At 35.2% G+C, this 23,037-nt stretch overlaps 1 protein-coding gene across 2 annotated transcripts in view; it reads left to right on the forward strand.

Annotated features, from left to right (window-relative positions):
* The window catches only part of CSMD1 (CUB and Sushi multiple domains 1), a 1,163,917-nt gene that overhangs the window by 1,007,766 nt on the left and 133,114 nt on the right, over window positions 1-23,037 (forward strand). For both annotated transcript variants that reach the window (XM_038176472.2, XM_038176473.2), the window contains exons 38-41: window positions 3,886-4,004; window positions 8,660-8,729; window positions 12,694-12,810; window positions 16,394-16,603. In XM_038176472.2, coding sequence (XP_038032400.1) covers window positions 3,886-4,004; window positions 8,660-8,729; window positions 12,694-12,810; window positions 16,394-16,603 — 516 coding nt within the window. The remainder of the gene's footprint in view (window positions 1-3,885; window positions 4,005-8,659; window positions 8,730-12,693; window positions 12,811-16,393; window positions 16,604-23,037) is intronic.

Genomic DNA, 23,037 nt, shown 5'->3' on the forward strand with positions numbered 1-23,037 from the left:
TTGAATTAAGACACATGGCATGATTCGGTGTCATTCTTCCTATAAGCCTTTGTTTTACAGGTATACCAAGATGATGTAATATATGCAACAAAATGAGCATACTTTTAATTACTTTCTCTTTTTCTGAAACTTTTCAGTTGTGTGTTTTCAAGTGCTAAAGGTTCTCAGGAACTGAGATAATACAAACAATGAATATTTTTGTAGCATTTCTTAAAGATCTCAACAAATTGAAGGATAAGATCAGACTAGAAGAGAAGAAAACATATACTTCTAAATAGCAGGTTTTCTGTTTTTGTTTGTTTGTTTGTTGTGGTCCACATTAAGATCTTTCACACAATTAGATCTTTTCCCATTATTAAATCAGGTGTGAGTCATAAATGAGGAAATTTTAATATAATAGGGCCAGATTCTGTCAGTATATCTATATACCTTCCTGGCTGTTGAAAAGAATCTGACCTCTCTTGCAGTAATCCAGTAAGGTAAATGCATTTTCAAGGCTGGTGTCTGAAGCGTGCAGTTTTGGAAAGAACAACTTGGGTTGCTGATATACACCAGCATCAAAACAAAGAAGTAACTCCAGCTTAACGTTTGTAGTGTAATAAAGAACAGTATGTTCAGTTAGCCACATAAGGGTGGGAGGGAGGAAGTCAAAAAAGAAAGCCCAGTGACTTTGGGTCATGCTGTCAAGAAATTCTTGTATTGCTCAGTTTTCAGCTTCCTGAAATGGACACTAATGGGCATTCATATTGTCAGATATGCCAGCAAGGATTTTCTTTCTGCCATCAATGGCAGTGATGTTTGAACAGAATTTGAGGTAATTGTAGGCATGTATATAATTATTGAAGTGAGGCATGCTTGTCTTATGGCGCAGCAGAGGCCAAAAAAGTATTTATCAGGCAGTAAGTGGAAGAAGGTCAGGAAGAGGGTTATCATTCTTGACATTGATGTGTTCTCTCTTGTACTGCATAGCAGAAGCAGAGCTCCGAAGAGCATGCACTGAGCAATCCTTGTCCTTTTTTGATTGCTTAGACTTGACATTTTACATGTTTTCCCTTTATTACTGACTGTTCACATACAATCTCATTTAATGTATTTCAAAGTCATGGATAGTTAAGTTCTTTCATTTGTCCCCAGATACTGAATTTTGTTTGCTTTCTCTGAAACATTCATTATTTCAACAACATTCAAACATTGCGACTGTATCAGTCACAATCAGAATGTTTTAAAATCAATTAAGTTTGAAAACGTTAGTTTTCATACCATAGATTTTTACAGAACCCTATGACAAGTTAAATTGAAATTTTACTATACCAAGTAAATAGTTTTCCTGAAAAGAGCAAGACAGAGCATATTATTTTTGTTCTCTTATTCAAAAGTAAATGTTATAGGTTAATATTATGTAATGAATAGATGATGGGGGCTAAGGACTGAAAATATTTTACTCTGTTTCCAACTTTCTGTTTTCTTTTGAGGAAGTAATATTGCTTCTTACTGTTTTGTATATCAAATAAAGTAAATTATGAGTTGGTTTTGCATACCGTTTTTTGATATTATAATAGAATATTCTATAGTATGAGTATTATTCCAATGGAATAGAAGCAATAATATAAAGCAAACAACAAAAAGATTTTTTTTTATCAAATTATTAAAATATTAAGACAAATAATGTAGTGTCATACCATATCTAACAGTTGAACAGAAAATGACTTCGAAGCTTTTATTTTAATTAGTCTGTATGCTATTTAAATAATGACAGAAAGATCTATACTGTGAGCACATTGTTAATATTGCCATGCACTCACTGTTACAAAACTATTTCTTGACTCAGTAAAATCTGTAAAAATAACTTGATACAAATTTAGACTGCAGACCTGTAACTCTCAACACACACACCAATTTTGAGTTCAACAAAAGCATGAATTTATTGAAGACAGGAAGTAAATATCAAATTTATATTCATAGAATTCATCAAGTACATCTCTATCTAAAAGCATTTAATCACAGTGTCTTTGTTAGGGGCTTACTTGCTTAATAATGGTGTGTTTGGAGCGTATCTTTTATTTTATTTTCTATTCAAGAGTGAGAAGGTTAAGGAAATTCAGAAATGCATCTTGATTTGCTTGAGTTCTGTATGAATACAAGCAAAAAAAATTTAATTAATTAGCCATAATAAATAACAATAATTAATAAACAAATAGTCTATAATAAACAATAGTCTTTATAGTGTAGTAATTTTTGTAATAAGATGCTACCTTTCACTTAATACTGGAGAAAAGAGGCAGTTTGTATGGGTGCAGATCATGGCTATTTAGTGCCTATACACACCCAAATAAATTGTTCAGATATGGACACTTTTATGGTATTATGGAACACTGATTCATTGACCAAAGGAATTATACTAGGAAACTGCAACTAAAATAAAACCGTTAAGGTTAACGATGATATTATTCTCATGCCTATGTTAAATATTACAGTTCATAATTACCATGAAGTCCCTATTCACCACATGGAGTCACCATAACATTGAAAGTATCTGATATTGTTAAAATGCCAATATTTGTAAATTTTGTGGAAGCAATTACTGAATATCTTTAAATTGACTTTAGATATTTTTTTAAATTATACATTGCATTACAAAAGTACTTCAGAGAGATCCTGTAGCTTTTAACACTTAAATAATTCTTTATGTGTTAATTAGAAAATGTTTAGTTTAATGATTCTTGCAGCAGTTGCTTTAAAGATTGTACTTCATAGCTTAATAGCTGTCATTCAGCATTAGAGTAGCTTGCTGCTAATACCTGAAAAAAATGAAATGTAGTAAGACTCAAGGGCACAGGACATAGAAAGAGTGTACATGACTATGGAACCTATTTCCAGAAAGAAACAAAATAGCTCAGCAACAACAATTTCAGGAGAATATATAAGAGATATTTCAAACTTCTGTGAAATTAAATTTTGTAATCAGACCATAAACTAGCAAAATATTTCTAGTGGTTCATTTGTTTGCAAAACAAATCTTAAAAACACGAGATTTTTCAAATCCAATGAGCATCTTGTCAACTGTCCTTATCATTTGAAGCATGTTAGCTTAGTTAGCTGAGTTGATATTTCATTTTGTGTTGTGTTGACTAAATCCTTAGACAGGCACAAAATAAAAAGATAAAAGTGATATATACTTAGCAAAAAGAATAAATTGCTATGTTGGGTTGCCAAACACATCTGAGAAATTACCAGTCATGGATATTTTTTATAAAGTAATCTTCTGCTTCTAACACCTGGCTAAAAATAGTTAAGAACAGAGACTGTTCTGTTACACCTATGCAAAGATTTAGTTTCAAGTTTAAAGTTCTAAATTTCAGATGTCTGAACTTCTTTATAGTCAACATATGAGATCAATTGTCTAAACATAAGGAATACCCTTGGTCACTAGCTATCCAACCATCTAACCTCAGTAGATTTTTGTTGCTGAAAAGAGAGCGCATACATATGTACTTTCTCTCTGCTTCTCTCATTAAAAGGAAAAGCAGAAGTTATATATATATATTTGTATATATATGTATATATATACATATATATATATAAAATATCCTAGAATTAACATACTGTTTGAAGACAATAAAATGATGCAGTATGTCATATCAACATGACATGATAACTGGTACAGTTGCAGTGTCTAATCTTTGTGTTTCAGTCATACCATTTGTATTTTGCAGGGTAGTTCTGAAAATCTCTGTGCTTTAAACAACAGTACAGCTTAATGTTGAAATACATTTTAATTAATGTTCTGTTAAAAACAAATTATGCTGTTGAAAGATTTAATTAGAAAATATCAACAAAGAGATGTCTACTTACTTATGCTTTTTGTTTTGTTTTTACTTTCCTCAGCTGTAGGCCTTGCTGCCTGTCCAGAACCAGTAATTCCTAGCAATGGGATCAAATCAGGAGATAGATATATGGTGAATGATGTTTTGTCATTTCAGTGTGAGCCAGGATATACATTACAGGTATTTCTTCTTTACTTTCTTTTGTTTTCTTCAAAATATACACTGTGGAATAATGCAATAGAATGGTACCAGAATCTACCAAAAGCTTTTTTAACAGAGTCTCTAGTGTGCAAATATAGGTCATTTAATTAGACTCTATATAAGTATTCCAACAATATAAAACCATGAATATGCATAGCATGTTGGGCCCTCAGTAAATCTGTCTGGCACATCTTGCGTGTCTTATATCTTAAAATACCATTGAGTAGTAAAAAACATCAAATGGACAAGGAAATGACATGGCTAAAATATTTTCTCTAGAAAATGCTTTTAGTACTATGCTTATTGAAACCATACTGTGTTTTTCCATTTTGTTGAAAGTAGGTCTTCTAAGTGAAATTTTCGCCATGGTGGTAGAGACATGTAATGGGATTCCCTATTCTGCTCAGAAAACAGTTGAACATCTGATTATTCGGTATAGCCTATAACAGTGATCTGATACAACAAAGAGAGAAAATTAACTAAGACTAACTGATTCCTCTTGAGATGGAATAACGTCTAATCCAATTTATTCTATCTGAAAAACAGCTTATCTAATCAGAATTGGCTCCCACTGTAGACCCACCCCCAAAAAATGACTCATCCTAAGACTGTTCATTATTAGGACAGGAACTTCCTCTGAAAGTATCACCTTTCTTCACTGATTAAGATGTCAGAAGGTTAGCATGGATATCTAATATTGCATTGTTTAGGTTTGATGGATTGACTCCTACTTGTACTGCCCATGATATTGCATGATCTTCTCTCCCTAGTTTCTCAGCTATGAAACATCTGAATTTTGCATATGAAAAAAAAAAGGGTATGGTTCAGTTTTTTATGACATGTATTAGATATAGATAAACCCTCAAGATAGGGTTTATCTATAAGGGTCTCTTTGAATTTTCTGTCTATACTGAAAATAGTATTACTGAAATACTGAGGTGGATTCATTCACATTAGAATGAAGGTATACTTCAGAAATAGTAGGAATGTGTATCAGAAACCTTCTGAAGATACATGTTGTTATCCCTGTCTTGATGTTTTATACCTATTTTTACTTAGAGCAAATTCTAAAGTGTGATTTCAAAAAAATACAGTATTATAAAATAATCATTTATTTGTATTGAAGAGATCTGCATATAAGCTGATCTGTGGTAATGCTCAGTTCAGTGTGTATACCACTATCACAAACCCACAAGATGTCTTTTGTGTGTATCTTTTCTGTAGTCCTTGAATATGACTAACTGCACTTATGTTTTTATACTTAGAGGGATTCTATAATGAAGTACTTACTTAAAATTTCATTGCATATTGTTCCCTAACGTGATTTCTTAATTCTACTTCCACACAGACAAATTTAGTTCTAACTGTGGAATCTGACTAATATAAAAAATGGTTTTGCAATCTTGTCTTAAGCATAAAAAGAATTTTCAATGACTAAATTCAAAAATGAATAAATAGGAAAGACTATGAAACTTTTCAAGATAGTAATGAGGATATATATACTGTACTGTATGATATCTATACTTACTCTGCTATAAGAAAGATACAAATGTATGTATCAGATGTTGCTCAGCCAAGATGAATAAAAATGGCTCCAAATAAAAAATATATAAATAAGGAAAGTAAAGTTCTCTGAGGTGCAATATCTTTTGTATTCAACAAGTATAGACCAAGCATAACTTTGCATATCCATACACATTGGGGCTGCGTCACGCTGGCGGGCGGTCACTAGTGGGGTCCCTCAAGGCTCCATTTTAGGGCCGGTACTTTTCAATATTTTTATTAACGATCTGGATGTAGGAATAGAAGGTATTTTGAGCAAGTTTGCTGATGACACCAAACTTGGAGGAGTTGTGGACTCGAATGAGGGTGGAAAGGCCTTGCAGAGGGATCTGGATAGGTTGGAGAGCTGGGCGATCGCCAACCGCATGAAGTTCAATAAGAGCAAGTGCCGGGTCCTGCACCTGGGACGGGGAAACCCCGACTGCACGTACAGACTGGGCGATGAGACGCTGGAGAGCAGCCTAGAGGAGAGGGATCTGGGGGTCGTGGTAGACAGCAAGTTGAATATGAGCCAGCAGTGTGCCCTGGCAGCCAGGAGGGCCAACCGTGTCCTGGGGTGCATCAGGCACGGCATCGCTAGTAGGTCAAGGGAGGTGATTGTCACGCTCTACTCTGCGCTGGTGCGGCCTCACCTCGAGTACTGTGTGCAGTTCTGGGCACCACAGTATAAAAAGGACATGAAACTGTTGGAGAGTGTCCAGAGGAGGGCTACGAAGATGGTGAAAGGCCTGGAGGGGAAGACGTACGAGGAACGGCTGAGAGCACTGGGCCTGTTCAGCCTGGAGAAGAGGAGGCTGAGGGGAGACCTCATCGCAGTCTACAACTTCCTCGTAAGGGGGTGTCAAGAGGCAGGAGACCTTTTCTCCATTAACACCAGTGACAGGACCCGCGGGAACGGGGTTAAGCTGAGGCAGGGGAAATTTAGGCTTGACATCAGGAGGGGGTTCTTCACAGAGAGGGTGGTTGCACACTGGAACAGGCTCCCCAGGGAAGTGGTCACTGCACCGAGCCTGTCTGAATTTAAGAAGAGATTGGACTGTGCACTTAGTCACATGGTCTGAACTTTTGGGTAGACCTGTGCGGTGTCAAGAGTTGGACTCAATGATCCTTAAGGGTCCCTTCCAACTCAGGATATTCTATGATTCTATGATTTCTGTATGTGTGTTGTGTTTTTTTTTTTTCTTCCCACGCTATATATGAATTTACCCCCAGTCTTTAGAGAACTTATTCACAGCTAGCAATAACAATCAGGTGAGGATTAGTTTATAATTGAGACTTACCAGAAAAGTCATAGAGCTTAAACTACTACCTGGAGATGCATAAAAAAGGTAATTGCTAGCTGTAGGATTAAGCGTCTCCCCCCAGAAGGGAACTTTGAAAGACTGAAATCAGAGTGTGCTCTTGTTGCAAGGAGGCTTGAAACCAGAGGAATCATTTCACTTTATTTTTCAAAAGATCTTTTATAGACCGTTTTACTTTTTACATGACTGTGGTAGTTAAATTATGGCTTCCCTAACCCCAGCTCACATCAGAGAAATACAATCACAGAAGACATGGAAGAGAGGATAAAATAAACCAGGAAATATTGAATTAAGTAAACTATTCAAAACTTCATCCATTTTGCAAGTAACTAAAATCACACAATAAGTGCACAGATATTTTTCCTTTAAATTAAAAAAGTATTCTTGTAAGAAAAATACTTTGTGTCAATTTTAATGTGATTTTTTTACTTTTTTTTCTATTTTTTTCCAAAATGCTTCAGTTTGAATGTCAGAGGTTGTATAAATATATTTAACTAAATGATTATTTAAGTTTTATCCCATGTATTTCAATACAATTCTGTATGAGCTTTATTCAAATTAGTATGATTACTTTTATTTTGTATATATAACAAATAACATGAAAACAAATCCATCAAATGTATTTTCTTTTACTAGTTTACTTACTCGATCTTATTTTTCTGAGAACTGGATTGCTTTGGACAAATAATATATAAATAAAATTTCATAACATATTGATAAAATGTGCTACCTTGCTAACTATCAGGCTCTTAATATACTTCATAAAAACAAACAAGAGATGTGACTTCCAATGTCGTATATCCAAATTACTGACACTAGAACTATGCCTTGCTCTCAGTCCATGTCTTGTTCATTATATCAGACTCTTTCACTCATGCCAGTTTATTCAGTGTTTGCCTTCCAACAGCAGATGCATAAACTGAGTTTCTCAGAGGAGAGAATTGACAAAAAAAAAAGGCTTTTGTTTGTGCTACTGTTTTCAGCTTGAACTGTTGCTGGTGCAACTAAAGCTTAGAGCATTTTGCAGCCTTTCAGGGCAGCCACCCTGAAGTGTATGTGGGAGTAGGTTTTGCAGATTACAGCCATGACATTTTTCACTTCTAGCTACCATATGATTCTGCTTGGTTCTTGGGATATTTCTTCAAAATAGGCAGAATAAATTAAACATGACAGCTAAATAAAAAGACACTTGTACTTTTATAGCTGTCTGCCAAGATATTGCATGTGTGCAGTGGGTCATATTGTGAGGGTATGTGAGAGTTCAAGGCCTGCTGGTAATTGTGGATGACTTTTTTGGCATGGTCCACATCCATACCATCTGTAGCAAGCAGATGTGGAACAAATTTCTCTCAGTCTGTACTTCTCAGAGCAATGGTTGACTCATTCCATATTGTAGCCTGAAGGTGAAATCGTCTTCTTACACTGTGGACCAGGGCCCTGGAATGAAATGGGGACTGAACTGACTTGACCATATGAATGCACAGTCAGCTGCTTCTCTCTTGTAACCATCCTTACATTTAGTCTGAAATTTTGAAGAGGTTTTCAAGTTATCAAAAGAAGAGCATTTCAGAACATTTAGCCAGCAGAAAAAGATGATGAAAGCTGAAGTATTTGAAAATAGTTTAACAAACTCATGAAAGTGATTATAATGCAGTTGGTTGATATATGAAAAGATGTATGTGATGAGGCAGGAAGTCCTTTGTATCTCTGCTTTGCTGGCAGGTCCCATAATGAGTATCTAAAATCTCGTATTTTTCCCTTTCCAAACAGGGCCGTTCTCATATTTCCTGTATGCCAGGAACAGTTCGACGTTGGAACTATCCATCTCCTCTCTGCATTGGTATGGATACTTACTTGTTTACATCATGTTCTAAAAATCACAGAATTATAGAGTGGTCTGGAAAATACCTTAAAGATCACCTAGTTCCAACCCTCTGCATGGACAGGGATGCCACCCACTAGATCAGGTGGCCCACGGCCCCATCCAGCCTGCTCTTGAACACACTCCAGGGATGAGGCATCCACAGCTTCTCTGGGCAACCTGTTCCAGTGCTTCACCACACTCTGAGTGAAGAATTTCTTCCTAATCTAAACCTATTCTTTTTTAGTTTAAAACCATTCCCCCTTGTCTTATCATTATCTGCTTGAGTAAATAGTCACTCACTATCTTTTTTATAAGCCTTCTTTAAGTACTGAAAGGCATCAATGAGGTCACCCCAGAGCCTTCTCTTCTCCAGGCTGAACATCCTCACCTTTCTCAGCCTCTCTGATCATCTTCATGGCCTTTCTCTGCACCCACTTAACAAGTCCACATCTTTCATATGCTGGGGGCCCCAGACCTGGATGGAGCACTCCAAATGGGGCCTCACAAGGGTAGAGTAGGGGGGGACAGTCCTCTCCCTCGGCCACTCCTCCGTTGATACAGCCCAGGATGCAGTTGGTCTTCTGGGCTTCAAGCATGCGCTGCTGGGTCATGTTGAGCTTTTTGTCTACCTGAACCCCCAAGTCGTTCTCTGCAGGTCTGCTTTCCATGAATTCTTCTCCCAGTCTGTCCTCATGTCTGGGATTGCACTAACCCAGGTGCATCACCATGCACTTGAACTTGTTGAACCTCATTATGCACATATGGGCCTTCTTTATATTCCCCAAGATCACTTCAGCTAGGCTATCAACTGCATCATCTTTTTAGAGGAGACCTTCCTAATTCCTTTGGGACAATTCACATGTATTTTCCTGTTGCTTCCTAAAATGTCAGTGTTTCCAGGTTCCCCGGTCACTCAGAGGAACATCCTCTTCCCCAGCTTACTCTAGTTTAAAGCTCTGCTAATAAGTCCAGCCAGCTTACTGCCTAGAATGCTTTTGGCCCACCTGGTCAGGTGCAACCCACCTTGTGTCAGCATGCCTGGTCTCTTAAAAGTGTGACTGAGATTGTACAACCCCAACTGAGATCACACAACCCCAAATCCTGATCATGGCACCAGCCACACAGCCAGTCATTCTCTTGATCCATCATCTTCTTCGTGGGTCTCAGTCTCCAACTGGCAGGACAAAGGAGAACTGTACTTGCGCTCCTGATCCCTTCAGCATCTTTCCAGGGGGCATAAAGTTCCTTATGATATTTCGAATTATCCTTGTTGCAGCCTCATTTGACCCTATGTGAAAGAGTAGGAATGGGTGGTAGTCTTCTGGCCACACCAGGCTTAGTAGCCTCTTTATGGTATCACAAATGCGGGCACTGAGAAGGCAGCAAAAGTCCCTCAAGAGATTACCCAGATGTCAAACGGATGCCTCAGCGCCTCTCAGAGAAGAGTCTCCAGTTATTAACACAATTTGTTAATATGTTAATGAGTATTTTTTTGTTGTTGTTATTGTTGTTGCACTGGTTCTAATACAGGTGGTTGGTTGTACCAACTTCATCCTTTCCTGGCTCCTTGCCATTACTCAAACACTCCTTTTTCCAGCCCCAGAGCATCATATGTGTTGTATAGGGGCACCTCAGGGGCAAGAGGGAGACTCTTTCACCTGCTCCAAGCAGAGACAAGGGATCAGTCTCCCTTGTCTTGTGAGTCAGTCAAGTCTGTCAGTTCAGGCCTAGAAGCCAGCTTACCTTCCCCTTGCCAGGACCTAAGTCTCTCAGCCTGTGTCAGAGCACAGTACTGAGCATCAATCTCTTGCTCAGATTCCTTGATACTTTTTTTTTTTTTTTTTTTTTTTTTTTTTCCTGGTGAGCTCCTCTCACAACATGGCAGTGTGCTCAAAAAGTTCATTCAGCTGGCACACTTTTATCTGCAGCATCCACTTCTATCTTCAGGCCCGAGGGGGACATCCAGATTCTGGAGTTCTTTGCAACTGAGGGCCTGGGCAGCTCTGTTGGTTCTCAGAGGTCTGTTTGGGTGTAGGTCAGGTTTCAGCCTCAGCCTGGCTATCGCAGTGAGTGGACACCATTTCTGTTTCAGTAGGGGGCTGTTTCTTACTGATCTCAGAATAGAAGAAAGTGGCACACCTTCTGCCTTCCCTGTGTGCCCTCATGATTGAACTACCATGCTGTGCCCTGGATGATGTGCCATGCCCTGTTTGCCTGCTCTATTCGCCTCAATCCGGTCACTTGCTCTCCCTAGGGGCTGTTTTGTATGTTTGTGGGGTGGCTGCTACTGCTCTTGGCCCTGCTCACAGCTCACCAGCAGCTCTCATGAGGGCTGCCTGCTCCTGGTGGCTCCCTTCCTAGGACTGCCCTGGTGCAGGAACCACCTTCACACTGCTAACCCCTCCTCTGCTGCAGAACATGCCTTCCCCGCAGTATGAGCAGCGACTAAGCCTTCTGGGATAGAGGAATTACAGAGTTCTAGAGACACAAAAGAGTCTGGATCTTTTCATTTGATAAAGTCATTAAAAGGTGCTGAATTAAAAAGTTCATTGAAAAAGAAGTTCCCCTTTAAGCACACAAAGACGTTATTCAGCAGATCTGTGTTTTCCCTCTGTGCAATATTGTTTTTGTTTAGGCAAAGTTTAGGAGAGTCAAGATTCTGTTGTCTGTTCTCATGCTTATTTCAAGAAAAAGCAGAAAATAAGGGGAGAGAAGCAGAACTCCATCATAATGCTCTGTTACTTCAGCCTTGAAATACATTTGTCAGCAAATGTTTTTAACATTAATATTCAGTAAGCAAAAGCTTTTTCTTTTTTTTTTTTAAGCTTCATATCTAAAAAGAATTTAAAATGTTGTGATGATATCCAGCAATACTAATGTGAAATGCTTTTAAAGATTCCTTGTCAGAGTCGGGCCTACCTACATATTAATTTGTATTTTCAACTTGCAGTTAACATGATGGAGGCAGGGCAGTTCATTCAAAACAATTGTAGAAATGGAAATTTTCTTCAGGCAATTGGCTTTTTGTATGTGTGTATATATATTTTTTTGATGGAGTTGTTCCTATTTTCAATTTTTATAAGGTCTAACCAGTAGAACATTTTCATTTTTTCAATACAATTATTGCAATTCACAGTATCATAGTATCACAGTTCTGATACCAGATGATACATAATAGTAACAGCTGTTGTAAAGATGCATGGGTTTAAAAGTAATGATTCCTTAAATAATGATTTTAATTAGATTTCTTGAAGTAACTTTTCCTTCATATTGTCATCGTAACCAAGATGTCAACCAAGAGTCAGCCACTCCTCTATGAGTGGCTTTGCATATTTAGTTTTACATCATCCTAAATGATGCAAATGTCTTTTCACTCTCTACACACGTGAACTGCCTAAAGAAAACACAAAGATAGTAAGCAAATCAAACTTCTGTTATGCAGTTAGTCAATCCTCTTTGTGAAATAAAGAAAGAACCATACTTTTTTGTTTGTTTGTTTTTTGTTTTTTTTTGGGGGGGTTGTTTGATTGCTTTTGGTTCTAGTATAGTTTTATCTATATTGGTTAGTAGATTTACTACCATGTCATAGATCATGGTCATAATTCAGTTTAATTCCAAATCTGTTTCTCCAAATATGGAGTCTCTCTACATAGCATGAGACATTTTTACCATAACTGGCAGGTTTGGACAATGGGTTATCCAGATGTAGCTACACATTTGCAGTAAAATCACAGTGAACATACTGCATGGATTAAGCATTTTGTTCTAATGTGAATTATTTTTTTTCTTTCTTTCATGAGGTGCGTTTTGACTGTGATAAATTTAACTGCTTGGGGATCATGGGGATAAAATGGAAAATAAGTTTTTGAAGTAATCATATGCCAGATATTAAGAATTAGCATTACTAAACAGACAGTGATTTTCTTTTTACTTTTAACAGCTAAATGTGGTGGAACTCTGACAAACATGGGTGGTGTGATCCTGAGCCCTGGTTTTCCTGGAAATTATCCTAGTAACTTGGACTGTACATGGAAAATTTCATTGCCTATTGGATATGGTAAGTAAGCTTATATTTAGAAAGGAATTATTTGGAATAATCAGATTTAAATACGAATATTCTAATTTCCAGTATGAGATAGATTTTATCCAGTTGAATGTATTGTCAACCTACTACATATATATGCACTATTTTTTGAGTTGAAAACGGTTGGCAGTTTAGAAATGTGTCTTTGGCAAACTAGCTTGTTACTTGTAAAACTCAGTGTGTCTCAGAAACTGGTTTCAAAGCAAATGAAATCTGCTGCACAAAGATGTTAGATGAAATACATAATGCAACTTCTAATTTAACTAGAGGTCTTCTGTTTAATGTCCTTTCAGAGTCCTCAAAGTGACCTTTTAACAGCATTTTTTATGTTCTAAGATAATGGACAAAATTTTATTTCTAGCACTGTGAATTTGGTTAAAAACATTCTAAAACTGTATTCCAAATCCCAGGTAACAAGTGCCAACCTAGAAACTTTACAGGTTTGCCTTACAACTATTGTCATACTGAAAATGTCTTAAAAATAATAATAATTAGGTTGAGAAGGTAATCATGGATAATAAGTGATCTATAACTGCATGTATAAAACAACATTCTATCATTATCAGAAATAAAAGGGGAGTAAGTTTTCTTGCTGTGAAGCATTATGCCCTATACTGTGAATTCAATGCTCGTTCTCAAATAAGAAAATTAATTTTAAAAGCTTATTATTAAATTCACTATATCCAACTCTAGAAATGATTTTATTTTCTGTGCTTTCTGTTTGCTTTCATAAGAGGCATTTATGTAGTAAGATGTACTACTTACATCAAGTACATTATACTAAGTTACTTTGTAGACATACTGTGCTACTGTGAATATTTTGAAGAGCGGTTGATGTAAGTCTATGAAAACAAAATTAGGGGTAGATCACTGCATGATGTAAGTAAGTGCAATAAGTCTGGTCCTCTTATCTTCTTCGGATAGTGTGGATTATTTGAAAAAAAAAATGTTAAAAGCTGCCAACATTGACTTGATAATAGCCAAGTTTAAAGAAAACAGTATGAAAATGTTAATATATTTCAACTTTAAGATTTCAGTCAGAAACTTTGCTAGAATCCATTGGTCAATACTTTGTACTTTCTTTCAAAAACTGCCTGGAAGAATTCAGAGTGAGGTGGACAAAGTGGGACAGAGTCTTAGAGTTGAAATAATGTTAACAAAGAGTTCAAAGAGTGTAAAAGAATGTGTTCAGTGATTTGCAATCCTGTCAATACCTGTGTATATGAACTGAGCTTCTGAATTTGGACATGTGCTACTGTTGATTTTAAGTCAGATGACCTTATTAAGGCAAATAACATTTTAAAGGTCTAGTTTTACAAAAGAAACATATGTTCTGTAGTACAAATCTGATGACATCTATATCAGGAGCTATAGCAAGACGGAGAAAAAATAATTATTCAAAATAGTTCAAGGAAAATCTGCAGGTGCCTCTCAAAACTAACTGCTAACATAGTTAGCAGTTAGTTTTATCAAATTTTATCAATGTGTACCTGGTAAAACCGATCCGTCATAGTTACAGATAACCTTAGCCTGATTTTAGCATTCTAAGGCTATATTCGTAGAAAATATAAATGATGCACAACTGTTCTGGATTGATGTCTTCCTAAATAGGTTACTACAGTACCACCTTCTAAAATCAGTCCTTCATATTTCTCAGTCAATTTTCTTTAAGCCTTTCCATGTGGACAATATTCATGGCTTAATTTCACAAGAGTTAGCTGTATCCGATCATTATCCCTCTCAGTTCTTAGAAATTCCCCTGTAGCAATGATCCTATAACTAGAAAATGTTGTGATTTTGTTTGGCAAGGGATTTAACAGGTACAAGATGTTCATGCCATTGATCTATCATTGTTTTCAAAAGCACGGGGAAATGACATTTTTTTACCATAAAGTTGCTACAGGGATTTCTTTTTCCCAAAGTGTCTCAAATAACCCACAGATGATGTCTTTACACCAGGTTTAGTCAATATGATTGATGTGAAGTTTCACAGAAAACTTCCACTGCAAAATCTTGGACACTGTGTAATTATGTGTACAAGCTCGTCTACATTCATCCTTTCATATCAAAATAAATACGTTAAATCTGAGCAAACTGGAAAATATTTCCAAAATTGAACAATTCTCCAGTTGTTTTTTTTCCAAGTATTTTGATGTGGTACTGAACGAGTAACACCGTGCACAAAAACTGAGCAAGAGGACATTCATGAACATTTAATGACTGATTCAAGTTCCACTGAAATGGTTAATCTCACAGTGACTTCCTTTCTTAGTAAATATCCATTTATTCCCGTACATTTTTTGATATGTATTCAGACTTCCTATTTGGATGATTTTTTTGATTTAGTACAAGCACGTGGATGTGCTTAAACTAAGTTCAACAATAAAATGTTGGGAGCTAAAAGTCACCCAAGTATACTGCTCTCTTCATTACATGAAAACATACCGATCATCTAAAAGAAGTCACTACTAAAATCCAAATCTTTTAAACAGATTGAAAGTGCGTCTTTTCAAGGCTCAGCTTGGAATTTTCATTATTTAAGGTCTATTCAAGTGAGAGAGGAAATCCTCTCTCACTGTGAGGATCCTCTGAGATTGGAGCAGGAAGTAATACAATTATTTTTTTTGACTGGATAATAATTTATTTTCTGTAGATGTTTTATTCTGAATAATTTTATGTAAGTAATGATTTAGTGTAGAAACCATTTTCTTTAACACATTGAATTGAAAATTATATATGTAAAATTCAGGTTTGAGTGGTACACATCATGTGTCCTCTGATTGGAATTAACATTCAAAATATTTTTTTTAAAAACAAGATATGTTTACATTTATGTAATAAGTGTCTATTTTAAGCAGTTTAATTTTTTTTAAGTTAGTGATAAATCTACTTTTCCTTCTAAAATACAAATATTTTATATACTGAATGCATACAACTAGTAGTATGAATTCCTTCTCAGTAATTCACTAAGTAACTAAAGAAGGGAAATTCCGTTTTCAAGGTACTCTGTGGATCATTAGAGACTATTTCAAAAAATTCGGCTACTGTATTTAAATATCTAAACACTGATTTGGGGCCTATATACATATGTTCACTGGAATTACCTGCTTGTCACTTTAAGCATCTTAAGTATAATATTAATAGTCTGTTCAAATCTTTAGAATTCCTATGCTGTTAACATGTCTGGTATTGTCTGATATAAATCATTAAATGCTGATGTTGAAGAAAAGATGTTTCCAGGCCGCTTGGTGCTCTACCTCATCTTATATCCCAAAAGCATTGTAAAAACAGTGACTTCATTCAAGTTAGACTAACCATATCAGACACCATACAGAAGGTGGCTGACTTTAATATGTTCCGTATGATTCTCTATTGATAGCATTGGAATAAGTTTTCTTATTCAGGAACTGAATTATTTGTTTTTCATTAAAAAAGCTGCTTTTTCATAAATTTAAGGTTGCCACTTTGAATGGTCACTGAAATATAAATATAATAACAATTACTATTTTTTTTTTTTTTAATTTGAATTTGTCTTTCTTTCTTTCTATTGCTGCAGGTGCACATATTCAGTTTCTAAATTTCTCCACTGAAGCAAATCATGATTTCCTTGAAATTCAGAATGGGCCTTACCACACCAGCTCTGTGATTGGTCAGTTTAGTGGAACGGACCTCCCGTCACCTTTACTAAGTACTACTCATGAAACACTTGTCCATTTTTACAGTGATCACTCAGAAAACAGGCAAGGATTTAAATTGACATACCAAGGTAAGCTTGAAATAGCACAGTGAAAATAATGGTAAAGATAAAAATTTACAATATATATATATATATTTACTTTTAGGATAATTTACTCATGTCATTTTTTAAATCCATAGATTAAAAAAATAAATAAATCTGTAGTATGTTTCATCCATCCAACTCCTTTACAGTGAGACTGTGTTGGAATTGAATTTTTTTATTATTTTTTTTTTACTGATGTAAAAGCCTGAAGCCAAGGTAGTATCATTTGCCAAAGTTTGTATAGCTAATACATCCGTTCATCCAAGTACGGTGTGCTGTTACTGGGCAATGCTGCTGTTATGATTCAGTGTCATGTTTTCCAATTTAGATATGTTTTTTATGTTTAATAAAGCAAATGAGAATTTTGAAATATAGCATGTTATTTTAAATATAGATTAAATATTTTAAATATAGATTAAATTATTTTTATTATATTTTTTCAGTTTAGATGTAGGAAAAAAAAGAAAATGAAAAACATTCTATATCTGTTTTTTCAAATAGTATATTCAGGATTTGAATATCTGAATTTGTGGTATTTTACTATTGACTTTTTTATTCATCTGAATAGCTTTTTTTTTTTTTTTTTTTTCTCTCCATTAGTGGCACAAAAATGTCATTAAGTTGCATGTATTTCAAAAATTTTGAAATGCTCTTACTGAAAGTGGTTAAAACTCACTGCAGGATCTGAACAGATTAGCAAAATATTAGCTAATTATTAATTAGCTAATATTTTATAATTTTTAATATTATTAGCTGGTTGAATGTCACCTTGTTTTAGGCTACTAATTTAGATCATTTAGGTTTTCATATATACGTATATAAGCCTATATGTTTATATAAATATGTATGAATGTGTATATATATAATTATAATATATAGTTATAGTTAAATCATATCTACAGAATCAATAGGTAAAGAGTAAAAGACTTCCAGCAAAGATTTGGTTCACCAAATTAGGCACATAAAGCACATAAAGCGCTCCCAGGAAGAGGTCTCATCTCTCTATTGCCTATGGAGATGATCTAGTCATGTTCTGTCACATAGTCTTAGATGTCAAATAGGGAATGCTGTCACAACATCACACTTGCCTAGTGTGTTTTTTATTCCAGGCCAAGTGTAATTGTAGGACAGGTGGCTCTCTTTCAGAACTTCTGGAAAGACAGAAAAGAGGCAAATTGTATAAATGCAAAATAAATAAAATTCAAAGCTATATGATATGCTTCCTGTATATTCCCTAGTGCTCTTTGGTCTGTTTGTTAATTACTGTTTTTTTTTTCTGTAATGTAATAAGCCCTTCCTTAATGGTATTGAGTCTTTATAGGCTCAACTACATGTGACTAACTCCTGACAAACAGGAATTCCTAACAATAAATTAAGAGTTAAATCTTAAATTGCTTGTAGGATTGTATAGGATTGTAAGATTGTATAATATTTCACATCTGGAGGGAATGTTCCATCTTGCTCAGCTAGATTTTGTGTTTTGTGTTTCATGGAAAGCATACATTCATTTCTAATAATCACAGTGTTTTATGATGCTTTGAGCAAGAGAACAAGAAAACAGGTTCTATTTGCTTTTTAATCAAAATACCTTTTGTATCTTTATCTCTTCTTGTGTATCGGGGTGCAAATGTAATTGGTGTACATGGTGTTCTGTGATTTTAGCAAGGACAGCGATTTTTGTTAATGATTATGGAAATGATAGTACACGATGGCACTGAGGTAGGTTGACCTTAGCTAGCTGTCAGGTGCTGAGCATGCAGTTCTCTCTTACTCCTGCTCCTCAACAGGACAGGAGGAGAAAATACAATGAAACAACTCATGAGTTGAGGTAAGGACACCTATCTCACCTAATATCTCAGGCAAATATCTCACCTGTCACAGGCAAATCAGACTCAGCTTGGAGAAGTTGGATTATTATTAATATATTAAGTTTATTGCACATTTTTAAAAGGTTGGTGAATTCAGCTCAGAATTACTCATTTCTTCTGTTCTCCCCTTCCCCACTATGTCCATGAGGATTATTATGTCTGTTCAGAAGTAAATGACAATGTGATGAAGAGGGCACCATAAAAAATAAACTGATATCTTTTGTTTTACTTTAACCCTATTGTGTTAAAATCACCCCCTTTTCAAAGACATTGCCTTATTTCTGCTTCACCCAATTTCAATCTGTCAGCGTGTTATATAAGTTATGTCATGACTGACTCATTGACAGTGCGAAATTGTGTCCTCTATTTGAATAATAGAAAAGAGATGCACCTAAAACCTAAACAATGCCCATGTTGAGAAACTAGATATTTTTAGTTTAGTTTTTTTTTTTTTTTTTTAGTGAAAATAGTTAATTTCTACTAACTAGAACACAAGAAGTAGTGGCAGAGGATTTTTTGCAAGGAATAAAAAGGCTGGCTTTTTTATAAAGATACTAATCAGAAAATAAAAGGAGAAGTTACTGAGTCTGCTCATTCAAGCAAGCTTCACTGTCATAAAATGAAGTTTTCTAGAGTGTTTTGTAAAGGATAGGCTTTTTGATAACTCCTCATCTCAAGGGAAACCAGAATATGAATAATGTATAACAAATTAAAAATATAATTTCTATATTCTTCTACTGACTTGCTGAAGACCAAAAAATACATATGAAATTGAGTCCTAATATAGCCTTGGATTGTACTGCTCAGAGTATAAGCCCAGAGAACAACATTTTGAGGGACGATAGTGTATGCACACGGTGAACAATACAATATTTGCTTTCCGTGTCTGCAAGGAGCTAAGTGCTACTCGGTGAATTCTCACAGCACAGAATTTGAATGTATGAGCTGAATAACTTAGGTACTCTCTATTTCTGAATACAGTGAAAAGCTTCTTGCCCTTAGCAGAATCCTGGGCAAGTTAGAGCTCTGAATACCATTGATGGTCAGATCTTCATTGTTTTGTGCTTTGATGCTTTCATGTTTTGTCATCACTTCACCTTCACAATTGCATTACATTAGGAATGAAGAGTATTCCATGATTTTACAAAACTGAGTTAATGAATTTGTGTCTGTTGTTTGACATTTTGTTTTATGAATAACAAGAGGGAAATTCATATTGGCTGTGTCTTAGCTCTCTGTAGCAGTTCAGATAACTTTTATCAAATACTATTTTTACTGATCTGTAAGATAATTAGAGGACTTTACAGTTCCTGATTTTCAAAAGAGTAATATTTATTTTGTGTGTGTGTGTTTCTGTTTTCTGTTGTTGAAATAACTATTCCACTGTTTAATTCAAAAAACAGAAGCATTAAGAAACTGTGGCTTTTTATTATCCTCACTGTGGTTTTGCCACCTATGATAAGCAGCAAAGATGGGAAGCAACCAGAAATGCTTAGAAGAACATTTCTAAATCTCTTTGGACTTACTGAGACTCCCACGTCTTTTGAATCTCAGTATCTGAGATGCAAGCAGTCTATGCATACCAGATCTGAGGGGAAGAAGTCACACAGAAGACTGTCACAGAATTTTGATTGGCAAGCCAAGTTGACTAATTACAGGCTGAGGATACTCTGCTTATAGCTGGAATGACTCAAGATATATGCTAGGTCAGAAAAATAAATGTCTGTTACAGCTTCTGAGGGCTTCACTACAGAATTTAGGACACAGTTAGCAATAGTTGTAAAATTTTTTTTGCAGGTTTTAATATGTGGCTATAGTATAACTTACTTCAGCCTCTTAATGTTTCCGGAACATATTTTTTTCTACATAGCTGTCCCTTTGGGGCTAGAACTTCTTTATTGGAAGCAGGAAAATATTTTATTTATGTAATCGTTACTACAGGAATCATAGTTCCTATGACTGGAATTCTAACAGCATTTTTAATCTGTTCTGAATTTCAGTGTAGCATAAAGCTGAAGTGAGAATCTCACTCTGTTACACTTGGAGAGAAACATGTTACAGAAAATACAGAAAAAAGTTCTGATGCACTATTTTACTTCCTCAAGCACATTCATGCATGTACATGATATACTTTAAATGTGTTAGATCTGATCACCTTTATCTATCAAAAAGATGACTATGATTGAGCTTTTGAGACATAGAAATTCTGGAAAGAAAAAGGGATTTGTTGAAAAACTGCTATATTTCTAAATATGGTTTCAGAAGTTGTCCTAAGGGAGTAATACTAGTGGAAGTGAATAATATCTTTTGGGGGCTCATGGAAAATGATTTTATAACTCTAGACAAAATTAATCCATGTTTTGTGACTCTAATCCTGGCACAATGCATCTGCAGAAATGTTCTTTAAGTAGTCTTAATTGTAAGCTTTCCTAATGTTTGAATGTTTGTGTACTCTGCTGTCTGCTAATAAAATTTTTCTATGCAGTAATTATTTCTATGTTGAAGTGTTATAGATATATGTAGCATTTGCAGAGTAAATCACCCTAGTGTTAATGTAACAGGGAAAATACATTTAAATCATAAAATCAATATATTAAATCATAAAAGCAGGATAGTGGATAATCAATTATATTCCTTTTGTGATTTACATTCTTTTCTCACCAATGGAAAATATATTGCACAAAGAAATGCCAAATGTCAGTACAAGATATCATTTTGAAATTCAAATATTTGACTATTGCCAGGGCTAGAATTAAATCTTTCTCTCAGATTTTCTTTATGTTGGGCTTCATTTTAGGCTCTCACCAGGGTGCTTTTTTTTTTTTTTTTTTTTTTTCTGTTGTGAAACAATATATCATTTGGTAAAGCTCAATAAGAAAAACAAGTCTTTGGGCATGACACTAATAAAAAAGCTTTCTTTTGTGAGATGTGACATCAGAATTGTGGGTAATATTTAATAGTGATGACTGAATAATGAATTGCGCTGTTAAATCAGGTATAGTTGTTGCATGTATCAGAAGTACAGAGAACAATATAATTCACATTCGTATTAAAACTATAAAACAAATTCATTGAGTGGCCTATAAATTATGATATGATAGATGGATCACCTGACTTACAGTTACTCAACAAATTTATAAATCACTTCTAGGATTTATACCACAAGTCACATGCGGAGAGTATCTTCACATTTACCATCATTTTTCTTACTACATTCTTCTCCAGCAAATGCTTTCACCACTGTCTGACTGCAAAATTCATGATAATCTGATTTAGGCAGAAGATCTATTCTTATTAAATGAAATACTGGAACTACCCCCCAAAATTTCTGTATCTGTTTATTTACCTTACTTACAATGAGGAGAAAAAGATATGTATCTCTGAATTAACCAGAATTTTAGAAGATAGGCTTTATTTTTCCACTACCATTCCAAAGGATTTTAGGGATGTTGTGCAAATTAGAGGGATAGATATTGATGTTATTTCAACATTTTTTCTTTTGCCCGAGTTTTTTCCTGTGTTTCCTTCTCATATAGATCAGTGAGATAGGTGCTATAGCCTCCTTTAAGAGCACAAGATCATGTAGGTAGTGTCGTAGTACTGTAGTACTGCACATTACACTGTAATGTGTGAAGGTAGTATTGTAGAGCACAAGAAGGTCTCCCCTGAGCCTCCTTTTCTCCAGACTAAACAACCCCAGTTCCCTCAGCCGCTCTTCACAGGACTTGTGTTCCAGGCGCTTCACCAGCTTCGTAGCCCTTCTCTGGACATGCTCCAGCACCTTGATGTCCTTCTGGTACTGAGGGACTCAAAACTGAACACAGTACTTGAGGTGTGGCCTCACCAGTGCCACACACAAAAGGACAATCCCTTCCCTAGTCCTGCTGGCCATGCTATTTCTGATATGAGCCAGGATGCTGTTGGCCTTGCTGGCTACCTGAGCACAGTGCTGTCTCTTTAAGACTTGGAAAAGTCTGAGACCACACTCATGTCTAAAATGTTCCTTGTAGGTACTTTATTGCAACAAATTAACCAACACAAAATGGTATTTTTCATGCACGTTAATCTCAAAATACTGTAAAATCAAAGTTAAAAAGTTTCAGTACTTACTGTCATTGTTCCAAAATACTGTCTTTGTAACTATTGGACAAAGTTGTAGTGCACCTTTTCAATTAAATCTGTGAGATCCTGTAACCATTCAGAACAGTATTTTATTGGTTTTGTTTGTTTATTTGTTTGTTTTTGCTTCTTTTTTTTTTATATAGTTTGCTAAGTAGATTTTTATATAATTTTATATATTAGTCTTAATAAATTCTGTAATCTTAATATTTTTAGTATTCTATTTTGTAGAAAGATGTTGGTAATAATTCATATTGATGCTAATGATATTAGCTGTAATGGTGCTATATGAATAATGAGATCAGGGGTAATAATACCATCAAAAATTAATGAGCCACTACTAGGAATTAGCAGAAGATTTTAATGAACCGTAATTAAGGTAGAATAAAGTTGGTTAGTTGTTTTTTATTATTATTATTTTATTTCTTTCCC

The sequence above is a fragment of the Anas platyrhynchos genome, chromosome 3 (genome assembly GCF_047663525.1).
Source record: "Anas platyrhynchos isolate ZD024472 breed Pekin duck chromosome 3, IASCAAS_PekinDuck_T2T, whole genome shotgun sequence".
Lineage (NCBI taxonomy): Eukaryota > Metazoa > Chordata > Aves > Anseriformes > Anatidae > Anas > Anas platyrhynchos.